We start from the raw sequence: 16,812 nt of genomic DNA, 5'->3' as shown, positions 1-16,812 counted from the left end.
AACCACTGGGCCAACCAGGTGCTCCTGCCCATGCTTTCTTTCATTGATTCAACCAACTTTTACTGGGTTACTCTGTCCCTGTGCTGTCTTCCCAGAGGAAATCCCAGTCTGATGAGGGACACACATCCTAACAGGACCCCTGGGAATCCATCTGAGAGACAAGGGGTTCCCAGAAGAAGTGGCATTTGCACTGGGGGGTTGGGGGCGGACCAGTAGGATTTTCCAGGCAGAGCTTGCTAGGCTTGGGCTACATATTGAAGACAGAGGAATCTGTGTGGCCTCAGGCAAATTACTCTGTTCTCTGCGCATCAATTTCCTCATCCATAAAATGGCAGCAATAAGAATCATTCCTTCTTAGTAGATGAGTTTGCACAAAAATACTCAGAACAGTACAGTGTCCGGCACACAGTAAGGCCATGTAGGTGTTGGCTGTGCTTGTCATGTGCAAAGGCCTCAAGGGTGGCGCACTGGAGGTTCAGTGGGCCTGGCTGTGCTGTGCCCAGTGGTTGTCACCACTGATGAGACTGGAGGGTTGGGTCAGATCTTGGAGGACTTTCAATGTTGTGTTAGAACATTGGAGTTCTTTCTGGTGGCCACAGGGAGCCACTGATGCATTTTGAAAGGAAGAAAGACAGGATCAGAGCTGACCACTGCTCCCTTTGGCAGTACAGCAGGGGCCAGAGGGGCAGCACGGGGGGTGGGGGGTGGGAAGGGAGCAGAGGGACTTCTCCCCACCCTTGGGGCCCTCCTGAGCAAAATGTGTTCTTTCTTCCTTGGGATCTTTGCTTTGCAATTTTGGAAACTCCTCCGTGGAGAGCTGGAATATCGGGGGATCTGGACTTCTTCTAGAGCGCTTTTGGAGCAGAGTCAGAACTGTTTCCAGAAAATGACCATGGTAGCAAGTGCTAGTGGTCCAGGGTTGAGGTAAGAGTAGAGATATAACGTAATGCAGCGTCAGCTCTGGGACTTTGGGGCTGGCATTTTAAGGAGGCTGGACCTGCAGGTCAGGAGGGGCCATAGCACTCAGATCATTCAGCAAGGCCACAGGTGACCCTTTGCCCTGTCCCCAGGAGGTTCCATCTCCTCCTCCCCAGAGCCAATCCTAAGGGACCTATTCTTATGAGAAACCCTACTTAAACCATTGGGCCATGTGGTCCAGTCCTAGCACTGATGACCAGTAAGTCCTTTTGTCTTTTGTCTTTTTTTTTTTTTTTAAGATTTTTATTTCTAAGTAATCCCTACATCCAAAATGGGACTCAAACTCACAGCCCCAAGATCAAGTCACATGCTCTACTGACTAAGCCAGCCAGGCACTCCATAGACCCAGAAGATTCTAACAAAGCCTTTCACAAACCAGGATACTCACTACTGAAGTGTCAGATTTGTAGCCAATCAATCAAGAAGCATGGAAACATGTTCTAGGAGATCAAACCATTTTAAATTACCCCGTTGCAGGTCAAAAGCAGCAAACCCCAGCAATTCCATAGGATACAACCTAATACCTACAAAGCTCCACTGGCTTCCACCATCTATAAGATGTGGGACTTTCCAAGGCCTGGTGGCATAGGTGGTGGGACAACAGAACTAGGTCAGGCTTTGGAGGGGAAGCACCCAGGTCCAGATCTCGGCCGGCCCCCAACCACCTTTGTGATTTAACCTTTTCTTCCTCTGAGAGATATCAACCTCCTAAGTCCAGGGGATGAGCAGGACCCAAAATAGCACACATAAGGCCCAGCCCAAAGTTGGGGCGCCCAGTCAGGGTCTGTTTAGCCTTGATGGGCTGTGAGTCCTCTTCTCTAGGCCCATGGGAGGGTTATTTTGTTCGGTTGGTTGGGTTTTGTTTTTTGTATTACTGTAGAGATATTACAGCACATTTATGTGATTATGTGAATGATCCTACAGGCAGAATCAGTGGGCTAATGACAGACTCAGTTAAATACCAATTACTAGACAAAAGCAGCACACCCTCGGTCTCTCTAGGGAAACTGTTTCTCTGCAGCCACGTTTTATTTCTTGGAAAATCCCAAAGTGTGTCCTCATCTGTCCACTCTTCACACTCTGTTCCAGAGGCTTCCTCTTCCTGACTTCATGACATGTGACCTGCAGTCGCCTAATGAGAATGGCAGCTGGGCCGGGTCATCCCAGACCTGCCTTCCAAGCTTCCCTCCCATCTGCCTGGAGCCAGTGGCCTGGGTGTGAATCCCAGCTCCTCTGGATCTGAGCTATGCGCAGATCTCTCTGTGCTTTCTTTTCCTCATCTGCAAAATGGGGGTAATGGCAGTACCTACCTCCTAGGGTTGTTGTGAGGAAAATGTTTAAAACACTGAGAATAGTGCCCAGCACTGACCAAGTGCTCTGTGGAAGATTTAGCTGTTGCTAGTGCAGGAAGTTGCACTTGGAGTAGGGCTTCGAAGACTGGCATGGCTGTGGGGATGGGAGGTGTGTAGGGACCACTGTGCCAGAGCTAGCTGATGCTAGGAAACTTCTAAATAAGGGCTGTCCCCTCCATCTCATATTGCTTGTTGAAGCCCTTAAATAATTTAGGGGGAAGCAGCATGTCATTGTGGGAAGATGTAGATACTGTTGAGTTCAACCTCCAACTCTATTAAACTTCCAGCCATTGAAGTCCTTACCTCCTCACATCCTTCCTCTGCCGGGGAGCTCATTACCTTACAAGACAGCCCACTCCATTCTTGGTCAGCAATCCCTGTAAGAAAGCTTTTCCTCACAGTGAGCTAAAGCTTCCTCCTTGTGATTCTCCAAGTCTCACCTTTGCTTCCCCCCATCCTGAGCAAACACCGCTCTCTGGGGCTATATAAAGTCTACTGCCTCCACCCTCGAGTCTTGGCAACAGTGGCTCTATACCCTAGTGTCTTCTCTTCTTCAGGCTGTGGCCTAAGCCTCTGGAAACCGCACATGGTTTCATGCTTAAACAACAATACCCACCCATGGGGTTTTTGCAGCTGCCAAGCCATGTCCCCATTCTCAGCTTTCATTAGAGGAGCTTGAATGCAGAACTTGGAGTTACTGGATCAGAAAACACAGCAGCTTAGGGTTAGCTTCAGGCAGAGCCTGATCCAGCAACTCGAATAATGCTATCCAGGACTTCATTTCTGTGGTCATCCTTAGGCTCTATCTGTAGCCCCCTGCATCTCTGGGCGTCCCCTGGGCTGTCACAGCTCCCCCCCTCATCCTCCCGCCTCACCACGCAGGGAGCGAGCGCGCATCCGGTGGAAACCCCAGCAGACGCTCCTTGCAGCTCCTTGGCTACCTGCGCAGGGGTCCTCAGCGGCAGGGGCGGGTCGTGCTAATTAGCGTGGGGAGGAGCCACGTGCTCCGCCCTCCTCTGAGCAGGTGAGCTGCTTGTGGTAGGGGTAGGTGAGCAGGGGAGCTACCTGGGTGGCGGTTGGGGGAGCTGTCACCAAGGGGAGTAGGTGCTGGGTGGCCGCAGGTGGCCGAAGCCCCACCCTGGGCCTCAAGGGCAGCCCCGCGGATCCTCTCTTGTTTGCTTCAGGGGACAGTCTTTGGGATGCTGAACCCACCTGACAAACCCTGGGTGCCCACACCTGCTAGAATTCTGCAGTGCCTCGTCCCCGTGTCCCAATCATTCTGGAGCAGCTGCTGTGGCTTTCCTGACATGCATGTGGCCAACACTGCCCTTGGCCACGCTGGCTCCTCTGAATACTCACACAGGCCTGATCACGAGAACCCTAGCAGAGACGAGGGACCTCAGCGGTCACCGGCTCCAGCGGCCCATCTGCAAAACGGGGACCAAGTCCCACTCTCAGTTCCTCGTTGGCAAGGCTGGGGTGTGGAACCAAGGACCCCGCTTCACTCGCGGTGTTGTATGGCTTCTATATTTGCAGTGATCTGTGTCAGCGAAGACTGGCAGTGACTCCAAATAGCGACTCCTGAACTGAGCAGAAGGGTCCTGGTTTTCCAATAGTGAGTCCTGGGAAACCCACTGAAATGAATCTGCATAAAATGGGACCAAAGAGAGAGTGACCTGTGTCAGATTTGATTGAGGCTTTAACTTGAAAAATAAAAACAAGGGGGACCCCTGGGTGACTCAGTGGTTGAGCATCTGCCTTTGGCTCAGGGCGTGATCCCAAGGTCCCGGGATCAAGTCCCGCATCAGGCTCCCCACAGGGAGCCTGCTTCTCCCTCTGCCTGTGTCTCTGCCTCTCTCTCTGTGTCTCTCATGAATGAATAAATAAAATCTTTTAAAAAAGAAAAAGAAAACCAAAATGTGTTAAGGTGAATTTACTGTACTAGTTAGTTAAAAAAAACCCGGGTGTTTTCAACTACTCATTCATTCTTTTTTTAAATTCTACAATGTGTATGTAACATAAAATTTACCATTTTAGCCATTTTTAGTGCGCAGTTGGGTGGCATTTAAGCACATTCACACTGTCACACAACCATCCCCACCATCCACAGAACCTTCTCATCTTCCCAAACTGAAACTCTGCCCCATGAAGCACTACCTCCCTGTTCCCTACCCCCAAGCCCCCAGCCCCTGGCAGTGCTGTCCTCCTGTCTCTGGGAATTTGACTGCTCTGGGGACCTCATACAGTGTTTGTCCTTTTGTGACTGGCTTATTTCACTGGGCATAATGTCCTCAAGGTTCATCCATGTTGTACCATGTGGCAGATCTTTCTCTTTTTAAGGCTGGATAATATTCCATTGTTTGTAGACCACGCTCTATCCATTCCTCCATCAGTGGACACTTGGGTAGCTTCTACCTTTGGCTCTTGTGAATAATGCTACTGTGAACATGGGTGTAAACTTCTGCCTGAGTCTCTGCTTTCAAATCTTTCAGGTTTCTACCCAGAAGCAGCTTACTAGATCCCGTGGCAATTTTATTTTTCATTTTTCACTCATTCTTTTTTTTTCACTCATTCTTTAATCTTCAGGACAGCGGTACAGCGCACTTAGACACAGACTGTTTCTGGGTTGATTATATTCCTTTTGGAATACTTTTTCTGAAAAAACTGCGTGAGAATACAATGATGCATCCCTAACTAAGCGTTTTCTTATTTTTGCAGCTTAATCATGAGGCGCGTCTCTCTTGCAAAAATATTTGAGACTTTGGTTAGTTTGTCTATGGGCTGTCTACCTGGCCTCCAAGTGTCTTCTGGTGCTCATGGCCCTTCCTAATCCTGCTGATTTTCTCTTAATCAGTTGTAAACTGGTCCAGCCCTGCCCCTCACCACCATCAGTGGTTTTGCCTGTGATTCCCAGGATTCCCTTGGCTGACTTCCCCAAGCCTCTCCTTTTTCAAGCTGTGCAGGTTCATTTTACAGACCTTTTGTACCGGTCGTTACATAGACGACAGGTCTGATAGTCAGGGAGAGATGAGCAGATTCTGAAAAGATGAGAGACAGATGTTGGTGTAAAATGAAGGAGGAAGGAAGGACTAATTTAATAAGCAGCCAGTTCATTGGTGAATATTTTCAGGTTATGATAGATTCATTTTCATTTTTTCCTCAACTTTGTAACTGCAGTGACATGGAAAATGATTATTCAAAAAGTGAGGCCCTTAGAATATCAAGAAGGTTGATTGATGAGAGTGAAGTAGGTTCTCCAAAGCCCAAAGAGGAGAGATACCTTTAATTTTAATACAATTAAAAGTAACTGAATGCATAATGATCCAGAGATTTTTTAAAAATCTCACCCATAATAAGAAGTCCAGAGGTGGGTGGCTCCAAGACTAGTTAACTCAGCAGCTGAAAGATGTCAAGGCTCTTGTCCAACTACTCTCTAATTCTCTCAGCCATTTCCTCATGGTCACAAAATGGCTGCCTTAGCTTCAAACATCATATCCACACGACAATGTCCAAAGGCAGGAAGGAAGGGCATTTCTCTTCCTGATCTTCCTTTTATGAGGAATACAAATCCATTCCAGAGGTTCCTCGGAAGATTTTGCCTTTAATCTCATTGGCTAAAATCGGGTAGTAGCCTGTGCCTTAGCTATAAGGGAAGCTAAGAGAGTATCTGTCATGGAAGGTTGGCTCTAACATGCTGGCTGTTGGATAGGGAGCCAGTAGGGTCAACCACAGAGACAATCCAGTGTCTTTTTCAGGCACATCATACACAGCTTACCTGTGCAGAGTAAGCAGTGGAAGAGAGTGAGCTCACGTCCCACACTTTCCTGCAGGAAGCCGGCCAGGCCCCCTCCTCCCTCTCAACACCTGTGTCTTCTCCCCTGCCCACAGGTCAGATGACACCCAGCTCCCAATCTCATCCCAAGCCAGCCCAGAGCCAGAAGCCAAGAGTGGTGAACCTGAGGACAGTGGGACCAGAAGCCCAGACACCCCTCCAGAGGGAGCCTGGCAGTCAGACAGCAGTTCTGGGAGCAGACCCCTAGAAGAAGGTTTGTTGCTGCCACATTCACCTGGTCGGGGAGGGTGGGTGGGGGGGTGGGAGAGTGGGGGAGGGTACATCCCAGGGATAGGTTCCAGCTCAGTGTGGGAAAAAAATCTGTCTCCTTTCAGTCCCATACAGGGATGGGTTGGGTGCCCAGGGAGCTGAAATGGAGTGAGCCCCCCATCATCAGAGCAGGGACTGGATGGTCATCCCTCAAGAAGCCCACAAAGATGCCCATCATCTTAAGAACCTGGGCCTGATGGGTGTGGATGAGGTGGAAAGAGGAGAAACGCTGGCTGAGATGGTGCCCAGTGCTTTCCAGGCTCAGCCATGGGCAGGTGTGGAGGGGCTGCTGGATGCCATCCTTCCTGTCCCTCCTCAGGGCCTCTTGTCTGCCCCTGCCTTGGGCACCAGGACGGTGTTAATGACTGTGACAATGACGATGCCACACACACATGCATGCACATACACAGCACACATACCCACACAGCATCTGGAAGTTGCCAGGACAAAAACCGAGTTGTCAATATTGGGAATGCAATTCACACAACCAAAAAGTTATGGACCAGTCACCTCAACCCCGATTCTGTTTGGCCTGGGACAGTTTCCATTGAAACAAAATGGAAGGGCCCGGAGCCCACCCAGCCGGGACAATCAGGCTGGAGAGACAGGTGTCCCAAGTCAGAAGACCTAAGCTGGTGGTTCCCGAACCTGCCAGGTGGCCAGGATCACCCAGGAGCCTTTCAAAAATACAGAGGGCCAGGCCCACCCCAGATCTGCTGCTTAGGATTCTCCTGGCCCTCTGCAGGGGGAGGAGGACATAGCTTTGCGGCTCGGGACACTCTCTCCATCCATGATTATCAAGGCCACAGGAATGAAGGCATTTCTCTTCCCTGGAAGTTTGAATCAGATTTCTGGCCTGACTCTCCTTGGCTCATGCTGGGTCCCCTGCCGTGGCTGAGCCAGTCATGTGGCCCGGCTGTCTGCACTCTGCCCGGCAGGCTGAACTCATGTGTCCCCTGGGCCGGGGCGGAGTGGGGAGGAGAGGGCGGGCTTCCCCTGCAGAGATGATCTGGGCCCCCCCCCACCACCCTGGACATGGAGCCTGACTCTGGGCGGCCACGACACACCCTGGGTTTCTGATGCACAAGCCGACTAGGAACACTCCAACCAGACGCAGCCACATTGGGCATCCCACAGTCACACGCGTGACACTTCCTTTACATTCCCCCAAGGGTTCGAGGCAGGCAGCTCCCTGGGAGTTGAAAATCTGTTCAACCCGGGACCCCTGCCCTACAGAGCCCCAGCCCTAGACCCACGGCTTCCCTGGCTGGGACTGTCCTATCCTAAAATGGAAACACTACACACCCCTGAGAGCACAGACAGGCCCTGGCTGGCTGTGTCATCCTCGAAAGCAGAGGAGAGAAAGGGCTTCTCTCTCCCAGGGTCCCTGAGTAAAACCTCAGGGCGGCGAGGGGGCTTGGATTGGCCCGCTGGGCTCCTGGGCTGGGCACTTGGGAGGGGCCCCCCAGCCTTGGTGTCCTCACCCTGCAGGATGTGGAGGGCGGCAGAGAGGCTGGCAGAGGGGGTGATGGTGCCAGAGCCCCTGCCCTCTGCGCGGCCCACCCGCACCGTCCCCCAGGGTGGGCTGCCTGGCTCCCTCCCCTTGTCCTGCTACCTGCCTCCCATGCTTCTCCAGCAACAGACGGGCAGCTGTTCCGCTCGGTGGAGGGCCAGGCCGCCTCTGATGAAGAAGAGGAGGGTGAGGAGAAGTGGCAGAAAGAGTGGAGGTCACTGGCAGAGGTCACGAACCTGCTGGCCGGGCTCTCCAGCTGCAAGAGTGGGTATGTGTGCTGCGCGGGGGGCAGAGGGGGCGTCCAGGATCAGCGCTGGAGGCCCAGAGCCCCTTCAAAGAGCTTAAATTTGGGGACCTGATCAGGTCCAGGCTGGGCACCCCCAGCTCCCCTGACACTGTGCCCCAGGCCGTAGGAGGGAAGTGAGAAGACGGCCCCCCAGCATGTACGTGGACGAAACGAGGTGACTGGCAAAGGCACACTTTGTGGGGAGCTCTAGTTCTCACTGGCCTCCTCCCACTCCCCTGGCTGCTGTCCCAAGACACGGCCCAACGCTGTAGCAAAACTCCAGGACGTACCAGGTCCTCCCCAACCCTCCCCACCATGTTTACAGCGCCTGCTCCAGCTGACCCCCTAGCTTATTGAATCCTCATGGCCACCCTAGAGCCAAGAAAGACCCACACACCTGGGGCACCTCAGACAAGTCACCTGACGCCTGTGAGCCTCAGCCTTCTTGTCGCTAAGATGGGGCAGTAATACTTGTCTAGCAGAGGTTTCATGAAGACTCGCTCCTGAGGCTATAAAATGCCTGACAGGTGCCTCATCACCGTAGGGTCACCCTGAGGGGCAGCACCGACTTTCATTATTCGATTGTCCAGTGCTGCCCATTTTCCCGGGTTATTGTTCTCACTGACCCTTAAATCAATGACAAGTATTTGTTAAGCACCGGGCAATCTGGAGGCATTGAGAGAACAGCAATATGCAAGACAGGAGCCCTCTTCTCCTGGAGCCCCTATTCTAGTGAGTGGTGACAAACATAAGGAAGAAAAGTAAAGCAGGGAAAGGGACAGAGGGGAGTGCAAGAAGATTCTAGGAAGGCCACTCTAAGAAGGTGCCATTTGAGGAAAGACCTTAAGGAAACGAGGGAAGAGCGTTCCAGGTAGAGGGAACAGCAAGTGCAAAGGCCCTGAGGCACGTTGGAAGGGCAGTGAAGGGGCTACAGAGCCTGGAGCACAGTGAGTGAAGGTGAATGGGAGGGAGGTCAGAGAGATCACAGGGGCAGATTGGGTGAGGCCTTTGGCTTTTCCTCTGAGTAAAATGGGGAGCCATGGGGGAGTACAGAGCAGGGGTTGTCATGGCTGGGCTTAGCTTTCAGGGGACAGACTCAGTGGCAACACCCACTTCCTGAAGCTGGAGCAGACTCTGCAGAGTAGCTCCACAATGCTAGTGCTCTCCTTTGCTGCAGGTGTGATGACCAGACAGCCAAGAAGCTCATGACTTACTTCCACTTTGACGGTGGTGACCACGTCTGCACCCCAGGACAGCTAGAGGCCCGCATCGCCATGCTGGTGGAGCACCTGGGGACCCAGGGCTGCAGTGGGAAGGCCCTAGGGACACCTGGGGACAAGGTCAGCTGAGCCCCAGGGGTCAAGGTCTGGACCAATGCTAGAGTCTCTCATAGCTGGAAGAACCCTGAGGGATGTCAGCCAAGTCCGGGGCCCTGTTCACAGATGAGCAAACCAAGACTCAGAGAGGAGATGCGACTTGCTTTGATTTGATTTAATGAATAATATTTTGGTTGCAAGTTAAAGGAATCATCTCAGATTAGCTTGAGTGCAAAACAGGTACTTATTATAATACAGAGCTGGCAAGATCAGCTTCAGAAGGACAGCCGAGGAGATGAGCTTCAGGAACAGCTGGATCCAGTGACTCAGACCAGATGGTCTCTGCCTACCCCTATCTGCTCTGCTTCTCTGGGTGCTGGCCTCATTTCCCCCTACTCCAGAAGGGCCTCCTCCATGGGGTGGGGAAAGGAAGGCAGGACCACAGACAGCTCTAGGCTCTCATTGGTCCACCTAAGAAAGCCCAGGGAGATAAGAGCCCAATGTATTAAATCTCAGGGAAGAACTCCAGCTGGCCCAGCCTTGGTCACGTGCCTGTCCCCGGGCCAATCCGTGTGGTGGGCAGGCAAGGTTTAAGGATTAGCAGCTCCATCAGTCAGATGCCCAGGAAAGTTACTGAGGGCAAGGGAAGGAGCTGGAAGGCAACACCACGAGCAGGGTGTCACCATTTCGATAAGACCACTTAGCATTTTTTTCTCATCTCTCTACTCCATGGCAACTTCTACACTCCACAGTAGTCACGTGTGGAGTGCCGAGCGCTATCATTGCACTCAGCCCTAGCCCACTGCACTTTTGCAAACTGTGGTTTTGATTGTAAGATGGTTTTATATTTATATACCTGAAATTCTGAATCCATACTATTTTTGACATATCTGTGGTCTGATGGGGTTCCAAAGGGCATGGCCACCACCCCTTCTCTAAATAAATTCCAAGGAAGTGGGGGGTTAGGAGAGTTACTGGGGCACATGACTTGTGTCCCCAAGCCTACTGTCTAGTCCCATCGGCAATGGGCACTGACACCATGCCTTCTCTGTCCTGCCCAAAGCCCAGAATGGACCCCGAGTGTCCAAGGGCACCACACCTTCAGCTGCTTCTCTTTCCCTCCATCAGCGCCAAGAATAGGGACTGTCTCACTCCTAGCATCCCTGCTTTAGAAGGCAGGTAGCCATGTGACACTGTGACTGCCTGGCATCTGGCCCCTGGTGGGAATCCTGGGGGGACCCATAGTCTCGGCTCCCCTGGCCAAGGGTGGGCCATCACTCATGCTGTCCCAATCGGGCCCCTCTCCTGGGGCTCTCCATCTTGAGGGAAGTGGGAGCATGGCTGGAGGGTGTCCTTCTCAGCTCTGGCCCCTGGACAAGAGGCTTGAGATGGTCCTGCCCTCTCAACCCACATTGCTGCTCCATCCCTGAGTATCTCCAGTTGCCAGTCTGTTCTGGGAATGACCCATAGCCTGCCAGTGAATTAGCTTTCTTTTCAAACTAGCCAGATAGGTTTCTATTGCCTGCAACAACAACAAAAAAATGTATTAAACAGAAAAGAAAGCAGAGGGGTAGAGAAGGGAAAATGGAGTCGTCAACTAGAAAACAAAATATGCATATTCTTATATTAATGCAACTTGCTGTGTGACCTAAGGCCAGACACGCAGCCTCTTTGGGCCTTGATCCCACCCCTGGGAAGGTGGGTGATTTCATCTGCTCAGCCACCTGGCAGGCCAGGGTGGGTCAGACAAGATGACCTCTGTAAAAGGGTCAAGGCAAGTTGTAGGCCCTGTCTGGAGATGGCACAGAGAGTCCTGGGCAGAAGGCAGCAGGGTGGGTGCTGAATTCCCGGTGGTCCCTGCAGGCAGAGCTGCAGCAAAAGGTGGAAGAGAATGAGCATCTGAGGCTGGAGCTGCAGATGGTGGAGACAGAGAGGGTGCGGCTGTCCCTGCTGGAGGAGAAGCTGGTAGACGTGCTGCAGCTCCTGCAGAGGCTCCGAGACCTGGTAGGCACACCCAGAGCAAGGGGAGGAGCTCTCTGGAGAGAGCACTGGCCTGTGTCAGGCACCTGGCCCTGAGCTTTCCCCACATTAGCCAGGTGTCCATTCTGTTTCTAGATTCAGAAAAGGAGGCTCAGGGATGTTAATTAAAAGGAAGGGAAGGCTTCTCTGTCCTGCCCAAGGTTATATTATTCATTTCATGAAGCTAATATAGGTTTGATTTCAAAACCAGATAAGGATAAAAATATAAGAAAGGAAAATTATAAATTAATGTCACATTGAAACATGGATACAAATAAACAAATATTAAATAAGATATTAGCAAGCCAAATCCAGCAGTGTTTAAAGAAATGCATGACCAAGGTGGAATTAATCCCAGTAATTTGCAGTTAATTCAAGATCAAAAAATCTAAAAAAAAATTTTAAAAAAGATTAAAAAATCTATTAACGTCATATACCACATTGCAGGTTAAAGGAGAAAAGCCATATATTCATCTCAATAGATGCAGAAAAGTAAAAATGGTCTCATTTTATTATAAAACTCCTCAGAAAATTAAGAACAGTAAAGACCTTCCTTTACCAGTTGAGGAGTCTCAGCCAACTACCTCTCATAAACCTCATACTTATTGGTGAAATGTTGAAGGAATGCTTCTAAAGTCAGAATCAAGACATGCATGCCTGTCACCGCTGTTTGTATGCTAACTAGAGGTTCTAGCCAATGCAATAAGACAAGAAAAAGAAAGAAAAGATGTAAGGATTAGACAGGAAGACACAAAGCTGCTAGTGATTGTATATCATACTCATCTACATAGAATACCCAAGAGAATCCAGAGGCAAATTATTGTAATTTCTTTGCAAGGTAAATAATACAATATCAGAACACAGAAATCAATTGTGTTCCTAAAGAGCATCAACAAACCATTATTTTTGTGTGTGTGTGTGAGAGAGGTTAATTTAGGATTACAGCCACTATAAGGTGGAAGTAGGATTTGAACCCATGTTGTCTGGGTTTTAAGTGGACTCTTGCTTGTGCACCAAACTGCCTAGGACACAGAATTACCAAGGCCAAAGCCAGTGCAGACAGACAGCCTGAGAGGATGGCTGAGTGGCAGCCAACACCAGCAGCCTGTGAAGATGGTGGTTACTGCCACTGCTCCAGGCCATGCAACCTGGAGGTAAAAGCTGGTTCTTCTACCTCCTAGTTAGGTCGATTTAGGCAAATTTCTCCTGTCTCAGCACTGCTTTTCTTCACTAGTTAAAAGGAGCCTTATAATAGAAGTTGTTGCAAAGATTAAATGAGTGAATGAATGCATAAAAATGCTCTTATTCCTGTCTATTTCTGAAGTGCCAACTTCTACTCTGGCACATAAATGGTAACCCATAAATATGTGATCTTTGATGGAATGGATCCTGTACCCCCTCTATTCACCCACCAAAAGTCTTTGAGAAGCCCATCAGGTAGTGGGGCCAGGGTAGGGCCCCAGGAAGGGATGGGGGTAGTGACTCTGTGTGCCCCCAGGGAGCCATACAGAAGCCTCTAGGGGCCACCAAGTCCCACCCACTGAATGAGGACATGGCAGCCACATAGAGCTCCAGCCCTGTCTCCATTTCTTTTTAAGAACATATCAAAAAGAGCCCTGGGGAAGATCTTGCTGAACACCCTGGATGCTTGCAAGGACCCCACACACGGTAGGAGAACTCCCTCATCTTTCAGAGCCTGGGTGCAGAGAGTGACTGATACAGTGCTGTCTGTCCTGAGTGTCTTGTCTGCAAGATGCCACTGTCATTACTGACCTTACCACTCACAAAGTGCATAGTCAAGAAGAGGCTTCAGAAAGTTAAAAAGGCTATTTGACAAGAGCAGGGGAACCAATATCCCAGGGAGAAGAACTAAACAGAAGCCAGCATGGTCACACACCCCCAAGGGAGGTAGGCAGGGTTCCCTGACCTACTGTCAGTTCAGTCCCTGAGCTGAGTGCGCGCCAGGCTCTGGGGAGGTGCCCAAGTCATGACAACAGCCCTCTGAAGAAGGTGCTGTTATTGTACCCATTCCACAGATGGAGAGACTGAAGCAGAGAAAGGCCAAGAGCCAACTGTGCCCAAAGCCTTGAGTCTCCCCCCTTAAGCACTAAGCTACATAGCCCCCATTGTCTAGAGAAAGTTCAGGGCAGTGGTATTTCATCAGTTCCAGACTAGCTGGTGAAACCAAGAGGAACCAGGCCAAGCTCTCTCCTCAAAGAGCCTCATGTGCTAATGGAGGCAATGAACTGATGATGAGCCTTTGCTCACTGGCCTCACAGGGCATCTCTGGGCAAGGCTCAGGTTTTTCTAGTACCCTGAATGGTCCCTGGAACTGAGAGGGAGGTCAGAAATTGTGTGCTAGGAGCCCCCTTCTCTGGGGTCCTCAGTGGGAGGGAGATAAGATGGGAAGGTAGCTGGGCAGGACTGGGGAAGGCTCCAGAAAGGAGAAAGAGTGGCTATGTGGGCCACAGTGAGCAACCTGAACTATCCTCCCTGTCTGCTCTTTCCTTCCAGAGGGGAGATCTGGACCCTCGGCCATTCTGGATGCCCTGCACCAAGCTTTGGCTGGCTGTGAGCTCCTGCAGAGAGAGCTCCCGGCACCAGCCTCCACAACTCCTGCCCTCACCAATCCCCTCCTCATCTCCTGCTGAGGTCACTGGCTCAGCCTAAGGGTATCTTGGTCAGCCTGACCTCCACCAAACGAGCCTACGGGATCAGTCTGACCACCGTCACATCCTCAGAACCCTGAAGAACCTGGCTCCTTCTGAGACTGGGTTCAACCACAGAGCCTCCCACAACAGAGCCTGGCAGACATCCTTTCCTTGAATTCCTCCCAGGTCTCTTCACAGCCCCTGCATTTCTGCTGCCAGAGTTCACATTGAAGCCCTAGGGCTGCTGGATCAGCCCATACCTGCTGTTGCCCCTCCTGCCCACTTTCTCACACAGCCCAGCCCAGAATCCCTTCCTTGGTCTTCTGGGATCTTTTCCCCTCCCAGCACTGTCCCCTTCCTCTCACTGGTGTGCCTGATACAGGCACACTGTGCCCAACCTCCAGGCCACACTTGGCATACTAGGGGATTCCCACGCCCCCAGAAGCACTAAAGACCAGGTAGGGCTCAGGGAACACAAAGTGGGGGTGATTACTGCAGGCTTCTAGGTGGAGGCTGTCCTTGAACTAGCTCTAGAAAAGAGATAGAATTTAGATACAAAGAGGATTTAATGTGAGGGAACAGCAAGAGCAAAATGTGGTGCCAGAAAAGGCCCCCATTAGTACAGTACTTAGGACACCTCTTTTCCAAGCATATAGTGGGTACTGGATTTCACAGGGTCACAGGAAGGGCTAAGACAAGCTGCTGGTCTCACCTACCTTAGCATCTTGGAGGAGAGAAAGATACATTGGCAAATAATATGACATGGGTGAAATCGGTGCTAAATCGATGTAATATATTTGTGAGAGTCCAGCCAAGAGGGTTTCATCTGAGCCAAGGAGAGCACATGCACCACAGAGGGGAACTGCAGGGTGGAGGGCAGGTGCCTGGAGGAACAGTAGCAGGACTTGAGGCTACTTGGAGGACTTGATGGCAGATGAGGATCTGGGACTTGCTCCCACAGACAATCGGGAACCATAGGAGGATTCTGAGGTGGATAGAGGGAAGAAGAGGCAGCTGCAGGACTGTAGGAGGAAGGGGTAGTAGAAGCCTGGAGCCAGAGCTACGGGACACAGAAGGGGATCATGGTCATGAAAAGAGGACCAAGGGGTATCCGGTTGGGAGCCTGGGAACAGCAGGCACCCCAGGGCAGGGCAGCAGGGACTAGGGACAGACAATACCTGACCTCCTGTCTGGACTCAGACACTCAGCAACTTGGATTGGGCGCAGGAGGCATCAAGGAGCCACTGCAGCCTCCTAGGGAGAGTGACACAGGCCCATTCCCAGTTTCCCTATGATTCCTCTGGGAATGGAATGAGAGACCAAGGCCAGTGGCCATTCCAGAGGGGCCACCCCACCCCTGGTCCTATCAGATGGGCCAGTCTTTTTTGAGAAAGTCCCCAGGATACCTCATGGGCCATTGGGAAGGGCTAGGCACTGAGGAGGGTGGTCTGAGCAGAGAGGGCTGCCCCCAGCTTGCTCCTCTCAGCTCAGCCTGAGCCCACAGCCCTCCTCCTCCTGGCTGTGCTAATAACTGCATGACCCCCACCTGTGCCCCTGACCAGTAAGAAAGCTCAACTTTCCATATCCTGCCCATGGTGGCATTCACAGAAATCTACACGTATGTTAAGATTCATAGACATTCGGGGCTCACGGGTGGCTCAGTTGGTTGAGTGTCCAACGCTCTGACTCTTGATTTCAGCTCAGGTCATGATTTCAGGGTCATGGGATGGAGCCCTCACACTGGGCTCCACGCTCAGCAGGGAGTCTGCTTGAGATTCTCTCTCCCTCTGCCCCTGCCCACTCCCCTCTCTAAAATAAATAATCTTTTTAAAAAATTATAAAAATAGAAAAAGATTCATAGACCTGGAAGCTCCCCTCAAAAAAAAAAAAAAAAAAAGTGCACTTCACTGTATGTTAACAAAAAATAAGAGGGACCAGAAGAGATATTCCTGGAGTGCCTCCGGGCTCTAGGGACCTGGAATCTGCAGACAGAGGCAGAGGGCTCTTTGTGGGTTACAACTACACTAAGCTTCATCCTCAAGATTTCCCTAATTAAAATCTCTTACAACTGCCCAACCATCAGTGGTTCATCACATTTGTATATCCCTAATCTCATTGGAAGCAAGTTGAGCTAGATTCAGATATAGAAATACCCAGAATGACACAGCAAATCAGCATCCAAGCCTGGAGAAGGGCCTGTTTTCTGCCCACATCTCTTGCACTTTCTACCACAACCAGCTGTCTCTGGCTAGGAGACTCTGGGCTCGCTAAGGGTTTGGAGTCTGGATTAGTTATGGTATAGGCTAAAATGCCTTGATAAAGAGAACCTAAAACCTAAATATTCTGGGTCAAATAAGATATAACTTTATCTCCTTGCTCTAAGAGTCCAGAAGTGAGTGGTCCTGGTTGGCAGAGCAGCTCTACTCTATATGGTCACCCAGGGACCCAGGTCCCTTTCACTTGGTTGTTCTATCATTCCCTAGAGTTATGTCCTCCCTTGCACAGTGGAAGCCAATTCATCAGCACTGCATCTGCCTTCCAACCCACAGGAAGAAAGAAAGGGAAAGGGAAAGAAAGGCACTCTGGCTCACAAAG

The 16,812-nt window shown here is 51.0% G+C and overlaps 1 protein-coding gene across 2 annotated transcripts in view; it reads left to right on the top strand.

The window, feature by feature from the left end:
- EFCC1 (EF-hand and coiled-coil domain containing 1) overlaps positions 1-16,296 on the top strand; it is a 41,949-nt gene extending 25,653 nt beyond the window's left edge. The window contains exons 3-8 of one of the 2 annotated variants that reach the window (XM_072784934.1): positions 6,219-6,376; positions 8,069-8,213; positions 9,409-9,571; positions 11,411-11,551; positions 13,165-13,234; positions 14,081-16,296. In XM_072784934.1, coding sequence (XP_072641035.1) covers positions 6,219-6,376; positions 8,069-8,213; positions 9,409-9,571; positions 11,411-11,551; positions 13,165-13,234; positions 14,081-14,217 — 814 coding nt within the window. In that variant the 3' untranslated portion in view covers positions 14,218-16,296. The remainder of the gene's footprint in view (positions 1-6,218; positions 6,377-8,068; positions 8,214-9,408; positions 9,572-11,410; positions 11,552-13,164; positions 13,235-14,080) is intronic. The other variant, XM_072784935.1, reaches the window with a different exon arrangement.
- The last annotated feature ends 516 nt before the right edge of the window (positions 16,297-16,812 follow it).

Source organism: Canis lupus, chromosome 19 (assembly GCF_048164855.1).
Source record: "Canis lupus baileyi chromosome 19, mCanLup2.hap1, whole genome shotgun sequence".
Lineage (NCBI taxonomy): Eukaryota > Metazoa > Chordata > Mammalia > Carnivora > Canidae > Canis > Canis lupus.
This window is presented reverse-complemented; position numbering and strand designations above follow the sequence as displayed.